Genomic DNA, 19,548 nt, shown 5'->3' on the forward strand with positions numbered 1-19,548 from the left:
ACGCACGCTTGATTTAGAGCTCGGAAATAAACTTACACGAGAAAGCTTTCAAGAACTGATCTACCAAGAACAAAGAGAGAGAGAGAGAGAGAGAGAGAGAGATTTACTGGTGAAAACTAGAACTGCATTGTTACGAAAAATAAAAGAAAGCTTGCAGGTTAGGTAAGCTATTAAGAAACTGAGCTGTTAAGAAAAAAAAGTAGACGTTTGCCCTATCACATCGTGTCTCCAGAAGCCGGGGATTCGGGCTTTTCGCCTTCACTCATACAGAATTTATTTTTATTATCTAACAATGCTGCTTGGCCCTGAGTGACGCGCTCGGAGCGTTCCGTATAGCTTAGAACTTATTACAATTCACTATCACAAACTTCAAAGCAGAATAAAGCAGTGGTTAAAATTGATATACATTGAGTGTCTGAGCACAAACCTTTTTTTTTTTTCCTTCGGCACTCTCGTGCAACCCACACTGACTAACGACGCAGTTCAGGGTACTCGCAACAGCGGTTATCTTATCTTTTCCCTTCCGAAGTGTAGGGTAGACAAGCGGGCACAGTCCTGGTTAACCTGCCTGCCTTTCATTTACCATTTTCTCTCTCCCTCGCTCTCTCTCTCGCCGTGGTTGCTTAGCGGCTTTGGTGTTGCACTGCTAAGCACGAGGTCGCGGGGCCAAATCCCGGCCACGGCGGCCGCATTTCGACGAGGTCGAAATGCAAAGGCTGTGCGCGAATGTGCTTAGAATTAGGTGCACGTTAAAGAACCTCAGGTGGTCACAATTAATCTGGAGTCCCCCCACTACGGCGTGCCTCCTAATCAGAGCGTGGTTTTGGCACGTAAAACCCCATATTTTTTCCTAAAATGTTTCTCTGCTTTGGCCGAGTGGCCCACCCCGATAATAGCGGCAACGCAGTGTCATACGAGGCAACGACGCAGGGCCGAAAGAATAGGAAATTCAAATAATCGTTACAAAACACGGCCCCCGAGCTTCTTTTAATGTTATATACCACCCCATTCTTGATCTGTCCCCTATAGGGGATTTGTGCCGTTCCCTGATGACATAATGACTGTCGTCGTCGTCATCATCATTCTCAAACATATCACCTGTACTGCCCATCATATGAGCTTTAGCGTTCAGAGCGGGCCTTTCAAATTCGAAAGTCTGCATCGATCAGTGTTACGAAGCATAATAACGTGCATCCTACTGGGAAAAAAAAGGAATCTGGATTTTTTTTTTTTTTGCGTGTTAAAGATACGATCTGATTATGACGCTAGCCATAGTGGGGGACTCCGGATGAATTTTCACCCCGTTAGGTTTTTAACTTGCATCTAAATGTAAGCACGCGAGCGTTTTTGCATCTCTCCCCCATCGAAATTCGGCCGTCTAGGCCGGGAATCGAACTTGTCACCTCGTGCTTCGCATCGCAGTGCTATAGCCACCACGGCGGGTCCTGTTCAAAGGAGGGCCTTTCCTTTTCCATAGAAGCGAGGTTGGTGTCTTGTTTAGAATGGCGTGGCCGCTGCACTCACAGCAACAGCCTGCTGGACTGTTTCTCACCTCCTCAGCTGAGGAACGTTTCCTCAGCCTATGGTATTTTTTATAATTATTGTTACAATGAAAATAAAACTCGATATGTTTTAATGGTGACGGCTACTCTTTCCTGCATAATAGCGATAATCACTAAAGAATATTGTATCATAAGAGAAAGCATGACAGGTCTGAAAAACTTAGAACGATGCTAGCTAAACAAAGTAAACGATGTCTGCATATCATAGACAACTTTTAAAAAACAGACAATACGCAAGGACAAGTTGCCCTCCCTAGACACACTATATACTCAATCCCCACATATACGCGTATACTGAGTTCCAAAGCATATATTATATTTTCGACCTGGTTCAAGCAGTATATAACTATATATGTATATGGGGCACTGTTGCGTGTTAACAAGCGCTCATATAAATGTTCGCGTACAGTCTTTCGTCAAAATAAACAAACCCACTGCATGCTTGCCGCACAAAATCTCTATGGGGGAGGGCGAACTTTCGTTAACTTTCACGAAAGCTTTCTAGCGCTAGAATATTCCCCGAGCGCGACACCACAGAGCCACGACTCGGCAGCACATACTCTTCAAGTGCGCGGCTTCGTTTCTGATGACATAGTTTGTACACATACAGGTATATAAAGGGCAAAGAATACGTGTCATATATACTTTGTCCTCTGAGTCGTTCGCCGACTAATCGTGACGCGTGTCTGAGCCAGTGAGCTTCCGGCTGCCACCTCCTTCCCCCTATTTCAGCGGCAGCGTAGAGGTACACCTGCGGCGTCCGCTGCGATAACGGGACCCAAACACAGGTGCGCACCTCCGGTCCAGTTCCGCTACCGCAGACGCTATACCTCCGCGCAAACCAGGGAGCGCGCACCGTGTGGATATATCTGTATATAGACGCGAAAGCCCGACCGAGTCACTGAAGTCGGCGCTTGCCCTAAACATTTCTAACCACTGCCAGAGAAAGAAAAGGCACAAAGTGCACAGTGTCTGACGTCACTCGCCCCTTCCTCCTTGCTCGTGCCGTAAACAACGACAACGAATGCCCAGCGACTTTGAGCGTACATGTAGAAGGTTTTAAAACACCGTTACCGCACTAAGGCTACAGCGCTGTACCGCCGAGACTATATATGAGCTGCCATAATCGTATATATATCGTAAGCGTTAAGCGTATGCTACTCTGTCGTATTGCCACTGTGATTGTGAATAATAACTATAGCATGGATTCCAAGTAGCCTTGAGCTAGGAATTCAGATGTTATGCACAATATTTTCTGTGTACGTTTCCTATCTTGACTAAAATTTCCTATTCCTATTCCTAATCGTAGCTGTTACACGCGCATGCGCGCGCAGCACATGGCATACTGTGCTAAAAATTATGGGGTTTTACGTGCCAAAACCACTTTCTGATTATAAGGCACGCCGTAGTGGAAGACTGCGGAAATTTTGTACACCTGGGGTTCTTTAACGTGCACCTAAAACACGGGCATTTTCGCATTTCGCCCCCACCGAAGTGTTGCCGCCGTGGCCGGGATTCGACTTCGCGACCTTGCGCTCAGCAGCCCAACACTGTAGCCACTGAACAACCACGGCGGGTGGATACTGTGCTGCCACCTAGCACTGAATAACTTTACCGCACCGGCCGCGCACCTCCACCTACTATCACTGCACAAAATACTTGCGCCCAAATGGCGCATGGGTTTAGCACTAAGAAGTTGCTCGCATAGTTGACCTATACTGCGCATATAGAGATACGGTCGAGAGGAGATACGTATTACGCGAGAAAAAGGCAATTGTTGTTGTCTTTGGGAAAAGTTCGAATGTCCATATAATGACATTATGCCGAGAAAGCTTAGTTACTTAAGGAAGTATACCAAAGCCGCATCGCCGAAATGAAAGAAAACTACAGCCGAATAATAAATTTTGATGCATAGCCTAGCGGTTTTATATTCAGAGAAATCTGTGTAGGACACGAAACCAAATGTTTTGTCTAATACTGTCTACGACCTAGAGAGAAGAACACAAACAGGTAAAAGGGAGCAATGTAAGAACGACAATGGCAGGTCATTGCCCACATCTCAGGAGACAGAAGTATTACATGTCCGACGACTGATAAGCGCAACCAAGCAACGACACTCATTCTTTTGCATGTGCGGGAAAGCCAGAAAGGAATCACTTCTTAGAAGCAGTCAATAGTTCATTGGAAGACAAATCCCTCGCTCGTGAGTATAGAACCACTGCGTTCTATGTTTGAACTTCAATAGGCCAAGGGTCAAAGCTGTGCTCATCGATTATATATGTGCCACTAAGCAAGCACTCTTGCTACAGCAATCGATTAATTGGAGTAAAATATTACGTTTCGAAGAATCATAAACAAACCAAGTCAACAGTGACCTGTCATACATCCGACACCTCAGTGTGGCCTTGATAGTGGGCTTCCTTACACGAAACTGCATCCTTGCTGTCTATCATATACTGCTAAAATACTGGAGAAGTACCCTTGAATATGAATAATTTGAACGCATTCAGACAAATGCTCACTACTTATTCCTGAAGGTGTGGCATGGGGAGAGAGCGGACTCCCACGCATCCATTCTTCCGGTAATTAAGAGGAATAACAAATCAGCTGATTTGAAATTTTAGCCAATTAAAACGTAGTTAGCAGTACAGGGTCGTTCTTTGCATGCGTTCATTTCGTCCTGAAGAAACGGCTAATTTTTGTAGGCGAAGGGGTCCTGAAATTTTGGTGGGAGATCCGGGGTCCTCGCACCTTCTCCCCCAGCACCCCCTCTTTTTTTGTTTATAAGTATATGATTTTTTTATCTAGCGCCGTTGACTCTCGCTTCCGACTCATCTTGGCAATTCCTGCATGTGAACCAGCCTGCTTTCATCACCGACTTGCTGTTTTTGACCCCGTTTATGGATACACGTATTCGGTGTACCCAACAGTGCCTGGCCTGGCGCGAGAGAAGAAAAGCACCGGGCTTCCCAGAAACACCGGATGAGTCGCGCCGCGCAGTACATATATATCGGTATGTGCGCTCCCGACTGAAAACCCGCTGCCCAGCGCGCTGTTCTCACAACGGGACGATCAGTGAACAGGGCAGCACAGGGGTGCGTCATCCGCCCACCTTCTCGCCCCTTCTCCGCCTGCGGCCGCCATGTTAGAGATGGGAAGAAACTTTCGAAACACTTAGCCCTAGAGGGAGGAGGAAAAGGCGGGCTTGATAAACACCTTCGCTCTGAGATGTCCGCAGTTTCGTTTGAGTAAAGCAAGCTGGTGCCGCACCAGCGCATTAAACAAAGCCCGGTTTGAAGTCTCACAAGAAATTCGCAGAAGTTGCACCTACGAAGCGAAAGCAGAGCTAAGATGCAGGGAACAAGTGCAGCGAACAGCGACCGAAAAGAGAATCGACCCGTGGCAGAATGACGCCGGTGGCTCCACGCCGCGGGATCTCACGGAACCACGGCTTGGAAAGGAGAGTGAGTTCAGTGAAGAGGAGGAAGTGAAAGTGAGAGAGGGATAACGCTCCCCCTGAAGCGGGCGGCCGAACCCGAGTTGGCGCTAAGCCTGACGAAGTTTAGTGCCGTCCGGAGGAAATGTTGGAACCGTCCCGGCACGGACGACGCGCGCGCGGAAACAGCGTTGAGGACGAGCTGTGCGAGTCGTCGTCGGTCGCTACGACTGTGAGACGGGCTCGGCCACCGGTGCCTGCACAACGGCAGTGATGTCAAGCGGGGTGCATGTGTTGTGTGAGCCGCGTGCCTCGCCCATCGAACGTGCGACCAGCTGTGCTTTCTCCCACCATGCGACCCGATGAGGTACAAGCCTGTGCGCGTTTGTGAAATTGACACGCACGTCAGTGACGAGGTATGACATCACTCGCAGCACTTCTCGTAAACTGAGGATGTACAGCAGAGCTTTCGCGGTTTGACACTCATGCCAGGCGCGAGTTTCGTTGCTACACTACCTACAACCAACGCACGCGCGTGTCTTCGGCCACCCATTATGTCGCGAAGGAAAGGTATGAACGAAAAAGAGAAAAGAACGCGAAGGATCTTTTTTTTTTCTTTACTATTCGTCCTCTCTCCGTTCTTGGTTTTGGGTGAAAACATCTCACGTACCGTTTTTCCTCCGAGGATTGGCTTGCTTTCTGCGCGTGCACCTGTGTCCTCCTTGATCGGCCATGCTTTCATAGTGCCGAGACAGTCCACTGTCCACGTCGCACACACTGCTCACCAGATGCGACAGGAGGATTCCACACGGCACCGTGCAGCCGCCGCCCACGCGGACGCAACATCATGCATGCCACACGCTCCTTCGCTGCCGCCGTGCACTTGTCGGTCTCTCTCCGCCCAACGCCAAGTAAGAAGGCAGTCTGTTTGTTTCTCAAGAACCGAAAAGGGCGGAAAAAAATAAAAATAACAAAGTCGACGCTCGAACGGCAGCGGCGCGGTCAGAGCGCGTCGATACTGGGAACTCGGGAAAGCCGGTCGTCGTCACCACGGACCCACTGTTTTGGGGAGTGTTTTTGTGTTTTGTTCGCTGGCGGGCTGCGGGGCAGGAGAAGCACTTTTTCGCCGGCCGATGAGCGCAAAAAACTTGAAAGGGGGGACCCCGGCGCGGCGCGCTTGCTTGCCGAGTTGACAGCCGAGGAGTGATCTAATCAATGGAGCGGGCTCTCGTGGCGGCCGCGCCATTGGTCGGCGTCGAGCGGCCTCCATTGGATAAGGCGGCCGCACCTATCAGGTCGCCCCGCCTTTCCGTCTCTCGCCGGGCGCCCTAAAACTTGATCGCGCCGCCGTCGCCCCCGCTGCCTCCCCCGCCACCACCCCCATTCCGTCGTCGCCGCAGACGTCGTCGCCGAGAAACTTCTCGGTCGAACTCCTCTTACCGCCTCACAGCAGCGACTCCGTTCCCGAGTTGGTTAGTGCGCGCCACGGAGAGATGTACCCGACGGGGATAGATGTCGAGGAAGAAACAGCTGTCTTAATAGAACTGTTCCCGGATCATTCCAGTGGTCGACGCAACGCAACCCACGTGAAACAACATTGCCTTTGTCGTTAAATGCATGGGCGGAGGGAGCTTGGCGGGGATGAGGTGTGTGAGCTGTGCCCCTTTACTTTGCTGGATGGCTGCACCTGCTGTCGCAGAAAAATGCAGTGAAGCAAACATGTCGGATTACGAACGTGTGTGTTTACAGTCGCAACCCCTGATGGCTGCTGTCCTCAAATTCCACCACATCAAAAACCACTCGAAGAAAGTACAGTACACTCGCAACTATAGGAAGTCCATGCGTCTACGTTTCACTTGAATGAATTTTCGTTTTAGCGAATAGTTGCCCTTTGCCCGAGGTAAAGCTGCCGCAAATTATCGAGAAGAAGACACAGATGGTGAGGATTTAATGCGCCAAAACGCGCGCTATTAGAGCACGAGCTGCACTTCTTGATACATTTCAGTCTGCTGCTACTTTTATTCTTGCGTTCAGTTTGAGCGTGGCGCTTTTGGCGTGCGAAATAACGCACGCATGTGATTATATGTGTGCGTTATTGCAAATGAACTGTGTAATACAATGACGAAGTACGAAGTCAACATCGTATCCTGCACGTATAATATCTTGATCTAAACATGAAGGGAGAATATGGAGTTTCAATGTGGTCGAAGCGTCAATGTCACAAAGCAGATCTTTCAGTGCACGACTTTCGATCTTATGCAAAAGCACTTCCCTTCAACACATGGCTTCAATTGAAACTAAGGGTACGACGGGTGGTACTGCGGACAGGAAGCACAGAAGAAGAATCCCCTGCAATGAGCGCCGAAACAACACAAACCACAGGAACGAATGAAGAAACATTGACAGAGCGGTGGATTCGTTATTCCGTGCAGTGGATCCACATAAGTTTGAACAAGGGAGGAAGGCGCTTCAAACTAATGCCAACATTTCGACCGCACTGCACAGGCCTTTGGAATCTCCATTTTTAGGTACTTATTGGACTATCATGCTGCTACAAAGGTCTCCTTTGATTTTTGACGATAAAGGAAAGTGCTGAAGAAGAAAAGACGTCGTAAACCATCACATCAAAACCGCTAACGCTACTGCGTTTCAGGCATCCATAGATTATACGCGACCAAAAGTAAACTCAGCCAACTACATTATTGCAACAGAAAAAATGAGGGCAGAAGACTGCTCCCGGTATAGAGCTTCGAGTTTGTCAATGAAAAGGACAGCGCATGGTGATTCTCTTCCCGTTAGCGTCGTCCGATAAGTTTATCGAAAGAAGCGCGCATTCGTGTCCGGCACAGACAAGGCCCTCAAAGTTATTTATGGGGCCAATTACTATTGCTCTATCGGCCTTCACTGTAGTTTTTGAAAAATTCGTCTAGGGACCAAATATTTATTTTTTTTAGTCCGACATTGCTTCCCAAACTAATTATAACAGGACTAGAGTATTTGCTCGAGACAAGCTACGTCTATTATGAACAGCAAAGACGTATTTTGTCCAACGAATGACTCAAATGTGTGGAAGAGCCCATAAACATTACTGCATTTTGCTGTCATATATGGCGTACGTATCTTGCGCAGCGCGCGGGAAAAAACCGCGCGAGAACTATAGCATTCGTGTTTCTTATGGCAATAGAAAAATAGGGAGATGGGGCTTATCGAAATAAAGCGGGGCCTGCAAAGATTTGCAGATTTACTTTTACATTCTATAGTTAGTCACATTAATTATCGTTTTGTCGAGTTTAGCCATGCGACCCCAGATGGGGGGTTGGGTGGGTGGAGTTATGATTAAAGGCCTACTCGTTGTGCCTTGGAATCGAGGGTATGCTGGAAGAGAGATAGAGGGGATCATGAAAGCGGTGCTTAATTAAAAGGGGTGTTACAAAAATATACCGGCCTTCTTTTTTTACTTCGGATAATTTTTTTTTAAAAGCGCAGTTTTTCTTTGCGAGCATCGCCGGATTTCGTGACCATGGCTCGACCTGGCTGTCCCCTTGCCGGGTAGGCCAACAATCAAATCGGAGCATGCGCGGCGGGAGCGCCGCTGGGTTCCTTGCAGCACCACCAGATGGCGCTCGCATCCACGACAGCGGCGGCGCCGGCCGTGCGGGGAAAAAAAGAACAAAGAAGAACTCCTTCGCGCACATCTGCGGCTGCACGGTAATGAGGAAGTAAAAGCTTCTTGCGGAGAGAATGGATTCGAATTTCACTACGTAAGTACGTATGCGCATGCTGCGGACTTACGTCTGCTGACTAAGCAAGTCGGCTTAAGAAAAACCCCATGTATATTGTGTGCACCCGCGCTTGTGTGCGTGTGTGTGTGTGTGTGTGTGTGTGCGTGCGTGCGTGCGTGCGTGTGTGTGTGTGTGTGTGTGTGTGTGTGTGTGTGTGTGTGTGTGTGTGTGTGTGTGTGTGTGTGTGTGTGTGTGTGTGTGTGTGTGTGTGTGTACTCATGTTTCGACTCTTTATACACTCAAACAGAGCTTCGCTGTATATTGATACCGAACAAGAAACAGCGTACCTAATAAATGTTGTATACATTTGCTTCAATTACAAAATGTCTCTCGCCATTTCATTCCACATTCACATCCTCGGGGGGTTATTTATAACATGACTTAACATTGCTACTATTCACCTCTTCTTGGTCGTCTCATGCTGGTCTCAGTTAACATTTCGGCGTTGCAACCGCGCTTCTCCATTTCATGATTATTTCGCGGTGTTTCTCGCAATTATAACAAACACAGCAGCATACGAAACAGCAGGAAGTGACTAGTAGCAAATGCTTACGCATCGTTTAGATAACTCCCACATGAGAATATGCGCGTAGTGTTTTTTTTTTTTTCTTGCGTAAGAGACCATGTAACGGAAGTTTGAATCTGTTCTTAGGGAAATAACCGCCAGCGCCATCCGACGCTCTTAGCGGATTCTATACGCAGCTGCTATTAGCAAATAGTAACGGTATGTGAATCAGTGCGCTTCTTCCTACTGTTACTGCGTATATTTATTGACGAAGTTTAATAAACAGGCTGAAGTAAGCGAAAATCTGCTTTTAAAATTTGATAATAATTACGTATGCTTCCCGAAGAAGGCGACTATCGTGTGCTCACGCTCGGCTGTGGCAGCCCGCGTAGGAATTCAACTTTCGCCACCACGCTTATCGGTGTCGTAGCCGTCGCGTCACACTAATTTGGGCCAATTTTGAGCAGTCAACTTGCCTCGAGACACGCGAAACTTAAGGGACAGACCACACGCACGCTCGCCAGCGAGCGCTCACTCCTGGCGGCTCCTGGTTATAGACAAGGGTTTCGGCAGACTTCGCTTCCTAATGAGAGCGCTTCAGTATGCGCAAGTTGGATGTGGCTATACTACCGGTCGGTCAAGCTGGTGCTGGGCAAAGCCAGTCCGCACCACGAAACACGACCAGATTGGAGCGTATGAGCGCGAGCGGGCATTTAAGCCCTGTCGTGAACGAAGCAAACGTTGCGCACATGTGCTGCAGTTGCAGGTAGCTGCCGTCTGCGACGTAGCGTAGATACCACGGTCGCCGCGGGGGGCCGCCACAAGTTTGCTGGCTGAGCGCACTGCGGCTCGCCGAACACAACCATGGTAGGCACATCGTAGAGAGAGACAAAAGAAAGGGGAAAGGCAGGGAGCTTAACCAAATAGGTACATCCGCGGTTTGCTACCCTACGCTGGGGAGAAACGGGAGGGGGCGGTGAAGTGATAGCAAAGTAGAGATAGGCGCGAAAATCGGCAATACTGGCGCTTACGTGAATACCCAAAATCAAATTTGAGCGCCACGGTGACGTTCAGTAGGCGGAGCATTGTGGGCACGACCCGCTCCACCGTAGCCTTCGCAGTGCAATTCCCTGAAGAAGGAACGGAAGCGCCGCTAACGCCATGTTTCATTGCCAATAACTCCATTTCTGCTGCACTCACTGAAGTACTTTTTGCGGCAAAGTATTTCGGAAATATTCTAATTTAACTTGGAATTCATTTCTCTAGTTCGATAAAGAGTGGTTCAGGGCCCCTTTAACATTGATTCTAGTAGCGATGACGCTACCCTTCGGCTTAGCCAGTCTTGCACAGTCTTAAACAATACATTTGTATCATTATTCAGTACAGCTGCTCTTGCATTGTTACCACGTTCACCTGACCAAAAACTTTCCCCCTATGAATCACATCGTTATAGATTGGGTTGGCGTTACCAAGCTCATTGATAATCTGAAGACGTTCTAGACCGCTGGTGCTGACCTACTCAACTCAAGGAGGTTAAAGATAACTGAAGTGTACTCAGCAATCATTTTCTCAAAACTTTTTCAACAATCTTTACAATGTTCCACATTACCCGGCAACTGGAAGGTGGGGAAAGTAGTCCCTATCTTCAAATCAGGTAATGCTCATTCAGCACAAAACTATCGTGCGATCTCACAGGCAAGCATGTCGTGCAAAATCATAGAATATATCATACATTCGCAGCTAATTGAATTTTCGGAGAACAATTCTTTTTTTAATAACTCGCAATATGTATTTAGGAAAATTCTTTTATGTGAAACCCAACTACTAAAGTTTACTAATGATCTATTTATAGCTGCTGACCTTGGCTTCAATATAGACTGCATTTTTCTCGATTTCGCAAAGGCATTTGACTCAGCACCCTATAACTTACTCCTTTTCAAGCTTAGTAAACTTAATATTGACACTATTGTATTTAACTGGATTAAAGACTATCTTTCAAACCGAACCCGGTATGTCACTATTAACGATTATTCTTCTACACTTTCTTCTGTTACGTCCGGCGTACCACAGGGGTCTGTACTGGGCCCTTTGTTATTTTTGTGTATATTGACAGTATTGTTTTTGTTCCATCAATTAAGAATTTTGCAGACGATTGCGTAACCCATCTGATTCACTAAATACCCAAAAATATCTCGACCAATTACCCCTCTGGCGTGACAAATGGCTTATGCACTTAAACATTAATAAATGTAAAACCTTGAGAATAACCCGGCCCCTTCACAGCACAAACTACACTTATTACCTTAAAGGAGCCCCCTTGAATTCCGTTAACTCCTACAAATACCATGCCATTAATATTAATAACGACCTATCCTGGAACATGCACTTGGATTACGTAACTCGCAATGTTAACCGTACTCTTGGTTACCTGCTGTTACGGTTGGCGCGTAACACCTCGGGCAAAAAGGATGCTCAACCACCATGCCTCATCGAAACGGAGGGTGGATTCCTAATTTGCTGTGGTTGTTTCGAGTGGTTACTGGTGCGGCAGGTGCACCGCAGTACTTACAGGCCCCTTCGTGTGTGCATGCCTAAGTGAACCGAAGAATGGATTCCTACTTTGCTATGATTGTCTCGAGTGGATGCCGGTCTGGCGGACGCCTTGTAGTGCTCACAGGCCCCTTTGCGTGTGTGCGTGAAAACACTTTTCGCGAACCAGACAGGACCCCTGGGCTGCCGAAAGCGGAGGCACGCTCGTGAAGACGTGAACAGGGAGAATGGATCAGTCGCCCATCCACAACCAGACGCCCTTCCCGCGGATCAACGACGTGCGAAAGAGAAGGGATCAGCTGCCTACGATCTCCAGGACCCGCGGGTTGCCACCAGCGGAGGCAAGCTCGGGAAAACGTCGTCCTGAGAAAGTGGGTGCCGCCGCCAAGCACCGTGGGACTCAGTGCATGTCACGTCACGCTGACGTAAGCAAGATCCCGCCCACGATTTTAGTGCGCCTATTTAAAGGGCGCCACAATGTAATTTTTCACTTCATTTTCTTCTTTTACATCTTTCACCAACCATTGAATAAACCGTGCAAGTTTCGCACTAGAAATCATCCCGTCCCTGCCTGATCGCCATGGTCTACCAGACGCCTGCAGCCTGCCGACAACGCCACGCTACCCAAAAGTAACGCCGGTCGAGCTTCGAGAACCAGGCGTCGCAACAACTGGTCGGCAGCGGTGGGGTACGCTAACCTGGAGAACGCAACAACTGTGCCGTAACTTCTCCAAAGCGCCATCTTCCTTAAAGCTAATTCTGCATAACACTTCAGTCCATCCAAAATTATTATATGCGCCTAGCATCTGTGAGTCCGGTCAATTCATACTAATCGCTACCCTCGAATTCGTTCAGAATCGCGCCGCCCGGTTTATTCTGTCAAATTATTCCATCTTCGCTTCTGTATCCACAATGAAGAACACACTTGCCAGATCTGTCTTTACGTCTTCATCCATGCTTCTTTCACAAAATTTCTCATCAAAATAGACCTCGTGATATCAACGAGAGATGTGTGCTTAGCCTGGTCATGTGAACCTGACCCGCGGGGCTCAGATCACCTACCCATTTGGCTAACACCAACACATACTCCGGGCCGACAGACTGCCAGAAACCTCCACCTCCAAAAAAGATAACACTATACACGTATTCCCCATTTGCCTCAAAATCCCTGACACGCACAGAAAGTATGATGTGCCTGTTCCGGCAATATTCCAATTGGCTCAGTCTCACATCTTCGAATGATTTCCAGATTATCTTCAAGTATACACAGATGCATCTGTACACAGCGACGTTCAATGCGCCTCTGCACCTTTTTTGTGCCCCTCAACTCAAGTACGACGTATCTTTCAAATACCTCATCCAACTTCCTCAACAACTGCGGAGCTAGCAGCGATTAATGATGCACTGAAATACGTGCACGCGAAGTTAACTGCATCGAAAATTGCCATCTTTACGGACTTGCGCGCTGCCCTTAGCAGGTTAAAACGCTGTCAGATCGACGGCCAGTTGTGCGCAGCATCACTGACTCTGCAAACAATATTTCATCACATGGGGTATCTTTCGTTACTCAATGGATACTTTCACACGTAGGAATGGCCGGAAATGAAGAGGCTGGTCGACTGGCTTTAACCTGCGCTCATAACAACTGCGTCTGCACTGAAATTTTGTACAAGCTTGATGAAGCTCGTTTGCTGATTCGTTGCCACCTACTCAAACAGTATCCAGACCTGCGCGTCGCAAGTGTAACGTTGCCGCTCCGTGTTCGCGGTCGAGGCTTGCCTCGTCGTGCTAGAGCGCAACTACTCAAGCTGATGGTTGGCTGCGTGAATGTGCACGAACGTTTATACAGACAAGGACGTGTTGCCAGTCTATTGTGTACGTCTTGTGGCTGCTGCGAGACAGTTCAGCATCTTATATTTGAGTGTCCCGCTTTCAGTGCGCAGCGCACGTCGCTAGTGAGAGACTGTCATCTCTTTGGCCTGCGGTCTACGACACTCGACGAATGTTTGTACTCCAGTGCTTGTGCGTCTCGACGTGATCAGGCTCATGGCGCTCTACTTATTTTTATAGAATTAACTAACTTAGATTCACGTTTGTAGCGTCCATACTACTTATTCTATTTACCATTCTGTAGTTGCGTGACGTTCAGTGACCGGCCCTAATCTGTGTGATCGGTAAAGTATGCGCATGACCACCAAAATAATTATTTTTCTCGTAAAGAGTGATTTGATAATTATACTTAAGCAGATTGCTTATCGCAAGTCCAGATATATCGCTACCTATTACAGCTAAATCAACACAGGCATTAAATATTACTTTAAAAGATAATGGCATTAACTTACTTGATATAAATAGTCCTATTCATCTTAGATATAATAAAACCATTTGCAAACACACTAGTAGGGGTTTTATATCCTGTAGAAGCCAAAATAGCTGGCCAAAATAGCGCATGGAAATAGATTATATCTTTACCAATAAAATGATAAAGTTCACTATTACTATTTTTATATTTTTTTCCACCTCACTATCAACAAATAGATATAACAAGCCCTGAATCTCTAGAGCAATTAATTTACTCTTTAAAAGATCTACCAACTATTCTTTTGACTGTGTGTTTTGATTTATTCTTTTAGATTTGTCCTGTTGATATTTCTTTCTTCTTCTTCCCCTCCTTCCTATCTTCCATTTCTGCGTTGCTGTCACATCGCTTCTGAAAAGCAGGCAGGCTTTCTGCCCCTTCCGGTGGCAGTTGCCAGAGTGCTCCTCGCTTTCCCGGTCCTGTTAAAAGTATATATGTTTTCAATAATAATAATAATAATAATAATAATAATAATAATAATAATAATAATAATAATAATAATAATAATAATAATAATAATAATAATAATAATAATAATAATAATAATAATAATAATAATAATAATAATCCAAATCATGTGTTAAAAAGCTAGCTTTTCCTTCAACCGATGCACATTTCATCGCGTGTGGACAAGTTCAAGGTTGGTGTACCATTTTGCCGCACTAACCTATATAATGATGCTTTCATCCCCAAAACCAGCGCACAATGGAACCACCTTCCTGCCTCCATCGCTGCTGTTACTGACAATCACTTCAGAAATGCCATTCAAGATTACTTATTTTGTTAACTTGTACTTTCATAAATTGTATTATGGCACACTCGTACAAGTATTAACCACTCCTTTCTGTAACGCCGTTGGCCTCTGAAAGTATCTGTAATAAATAAATAAATAAATAAATAAATAAATAAATAAATAAATAAATAAATAAATGTACAAAACGCAGACACTGCAGTAAAACTGGCTTCTCCGCACGTAGCTTCTTATTGTGGAGAAGCCCACTTTCACGAACACTTTTAAACGAGCTATGCACGTACGCAGACTTGCAGAGGTACCTTTTGGAAGCCTACAAAATAACAATATCCAAGTTGTGCCCTGTAAAACTGAGATAACAATAGAACAAACCTGTGCTTGTTGGATTCCTATGCTAAGCTTTACTCACCAGATGGCCTAGCCAATGAAGGCAATGCATGTCATACGTGACACGTGTAAGGCGAGCTTGAACATCACTTTAGTTTAACGAAGTTTAGTATTCTCAGGAAACACTGTTTTCATGCATTCGGTGGAATAAGTTTGATTTTATACAAGAAGAAAGAATGATAGGTTTTAAAGTCCCAAAGCAACAATCTGGCTTGATACATTTTATTTCATTTCATTTGTTTCCTTCAAAGTGCACACACACAGTGCGCAAAAAAAAGAGAGAAAGAAAATGTTGGGCCAATAGCCGAAGCTAGTGCAGGCCCATGTTTGCGTACATTTTTCAGTGGCAGCAGCATTAATAAAAGGGATAAAGAAAAAAAGAAGGAAAATAAAGATACACTGAAGTCTATGCGAGCTACAAGAGCTGAAATTAATATGTATGTAAGTGATAAGACTTTTTAAACGACGTGAAACAAAGACAATCCGTTCGACACACCAAGCCAACATAATGCAAATATTAAAACATACAAGAGAACCAGGCACGTACCCAGGATTTTTTTTCGGGGGGGGCCCACCACCACCATCATCATCATCATCATCATCATCATCATCAAGTTTTATGTCCACTGCAGGACGAAGGCCTCTCCCTGCGATCTCCATTTACCCCTGTCCTGCGCCAACCGATTGCAACTAGCGCCCGCGAATTTCCTAATTTCATCGCTCCACTTAGTGTTTTGTCGTCCTCGATTGCGTTCTCCTTCTCTTGGTACCCATTCTGTAACCCTAATGGTCCAACGGTTATCTAACCGGCGCATTACATGGCCTGCCCAGCTACATTTTGTCCCCTTGATGTCAATTAGGATATCGTCTATACCCGTTCGCTCTCTGATCCAAACCGCTCTCTTTCTCTCTCTTAACGTTATGCCTAGCAATCTTCGTTCGATCGCTTTTTGCGCGGTCCTTAACACATTCTCAAGTCTCTGCCCCATATGTCAGCACTGGCAAAATGCACTGATTGCACACCTTACTTTTCAATAATAATGGTAAGCTTCCAGTCAGGAACTGGCAATGTCTGCCGTATGCGATCCAACCTATTTTTATTCTTCTGTGAATTTCCTTATCATGATCAGGGTTCCCTGTGATTGATTGACCTAGGTAAACGTACTCCTTCACAGTCTCTAGTGGCCGACTGGCGATCCTGATATCTTGTTCCTTTGCCCGGCTATTTATCATTATCTTCATCTTCTGCATAATAATATTCAACCCCACTCTTACACTCTCTCTGTTAAGGTCTCCAATCATTTGTTGTAACTCGTCTGCATTGTTGTTGAATAGAACAATGTCATCGGCAAACCGAAGGTTGCTGAGATATTTGCCGTCCATCTTTACTCCTAAGCCTTCCCAGTTTAATAGCTTGAATTCTTCTAAGCACGCAGTGAATAGTAGTAGTATTAGTAGTAGTATGTTTATTTGGCCATATTATATACAATACAATATGCCCTCGAGGTGAGGCTAAAGGAGGTAGACCAAGCATACCTCCTGACAAGGCCTAAACCCCGATCACACATCATGGAAACGGGGGCCGAATGGACAAAGAGAAAACAAAACAATGAGCTAACATGATCACAATAGAAAATAGTTAATGATAGATAGCTTTGGAGAAATTGTGTCTCCCTCTCTGACCCATTTTCCTATAGGTATCTCCATGATTTTCTTGTGTAGAATTAAGGTAGCTGTAGAACCTCTGTATATATTCTTACGCGAAGGACGAGCCAGTAAGACGAGAAACTATTTACAGATTATATTTACAACAACGGTAGCAGCGCTGACCGGTTAGATTCACAGCGCGAGCCCAGTTCGTTCTTCCTCCTCTTTTCTTAAGTGATGGCGCCCACGCACCTCGTTCAAACAAACAAATACCACACACATGTAGCAATATTTTTCAAGCTTTTTACGTAAGCGTTCTGTAGTCCTTGATTACGTAGTGCCTCTAGACTGCTGGTATCTCTACTGAATCAAATGCATTTTCGTAATCTATATAAGCCACATAGAGAGGCTTATTGTACACTGCAGATTTCGCGATAACGTGATTGATGACATGGGTGTGATCCATTGTAAAGTATCTCTTCCTGAAGCCAGCCTGTTCCCTTGGTTGAAAAAATGCAGTGTTAACCTTATTCTATTGGAGATTATTTTGGTAAATATCTTATATAATACTGGGAGCAAGCTAATGGTCCTATAATTTTTCAATTCTTTAACGTCTCCTTTTTTGTGTATTAGTATAATGTCTGCATTCTTCCAGTTTTCTAGGACCCTTGCAGTCGATATACACTTCGTATAAAGAGCCGCCAGTTTTCCAAGCATTATGTCTCCTCCATCTTTGATTAAATGGACTTATTCCACCTTCTCCTCGCTCTCTTCATCGTTTCATGTCTTGCAGCGCCCTTCTGACCTCATCGCTAGTTATAGGATAGTTTCTGTATCCTGTTCATTACTGTTTCTAATTGAGGTATCGTGACTCCTCTGGGTACTGTATAGAGGTCAGCTTAGAATTTTTCCGCTGCTTTTACTGTATCTTCGAGATTGCTTATGATATTATCCCTCTTATCGTTTAGTGCATACATCATGGTTTGTCCTATGCCAGGTTTCTTTTTTACTGATTTCAGGCTGCGTTCATTTTTTTACGGCTTCTTCAGTCTTTCACATGTTATAGTTTCGAATAACAGTTATTTTCGCCTTGTGGATCAGTTTTGACAGTTCCGCGAATTGCGCAACGCTGTGCGGCCGCCAGTCCTATACAACCGCGTAGAGCGCAGGACTCTGCGATTCTAGACGTACTGCGCTCACCGAGAAAGGTTAGAAAAACACCCACATAAGTACAGCAGAGAAGTGGCTACGTGAGGCGGTTCGACCGATAACTGTAGAAGCGTCATTCAAAGCAAGTAATTATTCTCCATTTCCGGCGGCGTTTTCTCTACTTCCTTTTTAAATAAAAAGATGTTGATCCATAAATATTCTCATAAACAACGGCTAACATTTCTATTATTCGCTTTTGCTTGCAGTTTGGTTGTTGCGTTGGCTCTCTCCCTTAGTAGATCGTTTATTTCTCAACTCCTTGTGATTTTTGTTTCCGGTTTCCAATTTTGCACAAAAAGTGCTATACAATTAGGGAAAACAGACGAGGTAACGGGCGACAGTCATCTTGCTTGTGGGTTTAAGGGTTATTGCAGGGCTTCATGATGGACGGTCTTTCACATTATTTTATTTCCCACCTTATCTAACCTATATCACGTGTATATGGTTCCGGGCATCTGCCAGCGTCGCGGCGAGCCGTAACTCAAGGAAATAATGAAGCAAAGGGAAAAGTTAAACGCAATTGGTGTTTTTTCCGGCCGCAACTCGTTCCATGAGAGTACAGACCAGCTGAGTAACTGCCGCATCCCTCTCCTGGTCCCAGGATCAGCCTAAACAAAGAAGGTTGAACTAACAAAAGCAACAGCTATGCGCGTGATGGTTGAATAGATGGTGACAACTGAGCGCATCTCGAGTTAATCGCGCGGGTGCGGAATCTATGAGAAAACTGTCCTTCACATTACAAGAGATGCCGATAACTACCGCCATATAAAAGGAGTGAAAAAGGCAGCATAAGGCTGACCGATGAACAGCTGCCAAGTCTCAACATTATTCTGGCAGCGCTTTAGGAATGTGTGAGGAGTGGTGGCGTGGGTGGGGAGGGGGGGGGGGGGGTATGCCACTTGATTTCGGGGGGGGCCCGGGCCCCCCCGGGCCCCCCCCTGGGTACGTGCCTGAAGAGAACTACTGCGCATGAAAAACGACAAAGAATCATCGAAAAGACAGTGATGAAAAATATCCTATTATCGTCGTGAGAAAATCTTTCTCTAGTGAACGCAAAATTGTTCGAGATTTTTCAAACACGCAAACATGTTGAAAAAAAATTGTCTTCCTATCGTCCTTAGCTTGGGAGTTACAGTTAGTTTTCCAACTTGTACCCTCGTATTGCGAAACTGAAAATCGACACTATTTCTTTTACATAAATATTATTCAAAATACGTATTTGAATTTTATGTTGTCGCTGAACAGCCACACGAAAGGAGACTCTGGTACATTTAGGGGGGGGGGGGGGGGCTCCAGCTGGCAATCTGGCGCATTCTGGGCCTCTGTGTAGTTTTTACATCGTTCGCGTGGTTTGAAGATT

General features: G+C 45.9%; 1 protein-coding gene across 2 annotated transcripts in view; it reads right to left on the bottom strand.

Annotated features, from left to right (window-relative positions):
* Positions 1-6,564, bottom strand: part of zfh1 (Zn finger homeodomain 1) — a 663,681-nt gene extending 657,117 nt beyond the window's left edge. The window contains exon 1 of one of the 2 annotated variants that reach the window (XM_070537688.1): positions 5,669-6,564. In XM_070537688.1, coding sequence (XP_070393789.1) covers positions 5,669-5,732 — 64 coding nt within the window. In that variant the 5' untranslated portion in view covers positions 5,733-6,564. The remainder of the gene's footprint in view (positions 1-5,668) is intronic. The other variant, XM_070537686.1, reaches the window with a different exon arrangement.
* Positions 6,565-19,548: the final 12,984 nt, after the last annotated feature.

This window comes from Dermacentor albipictus, chromosome 4, assembly GCF_038994185.2.
Source record: "Dermacentor albipictus isolate Rhodes 1998 colony chromosome 4, USDA_Dalb.pri_finalv2, whole genome shotgun sequence".
Classification (NCBI taxonomy): domain Eukaryota; kingdom Metazoa; phylum Arthropoda; class Arachnida; order Ixodida; family Ixodidae; genus Dermacentor; species Dermacentor albipictus.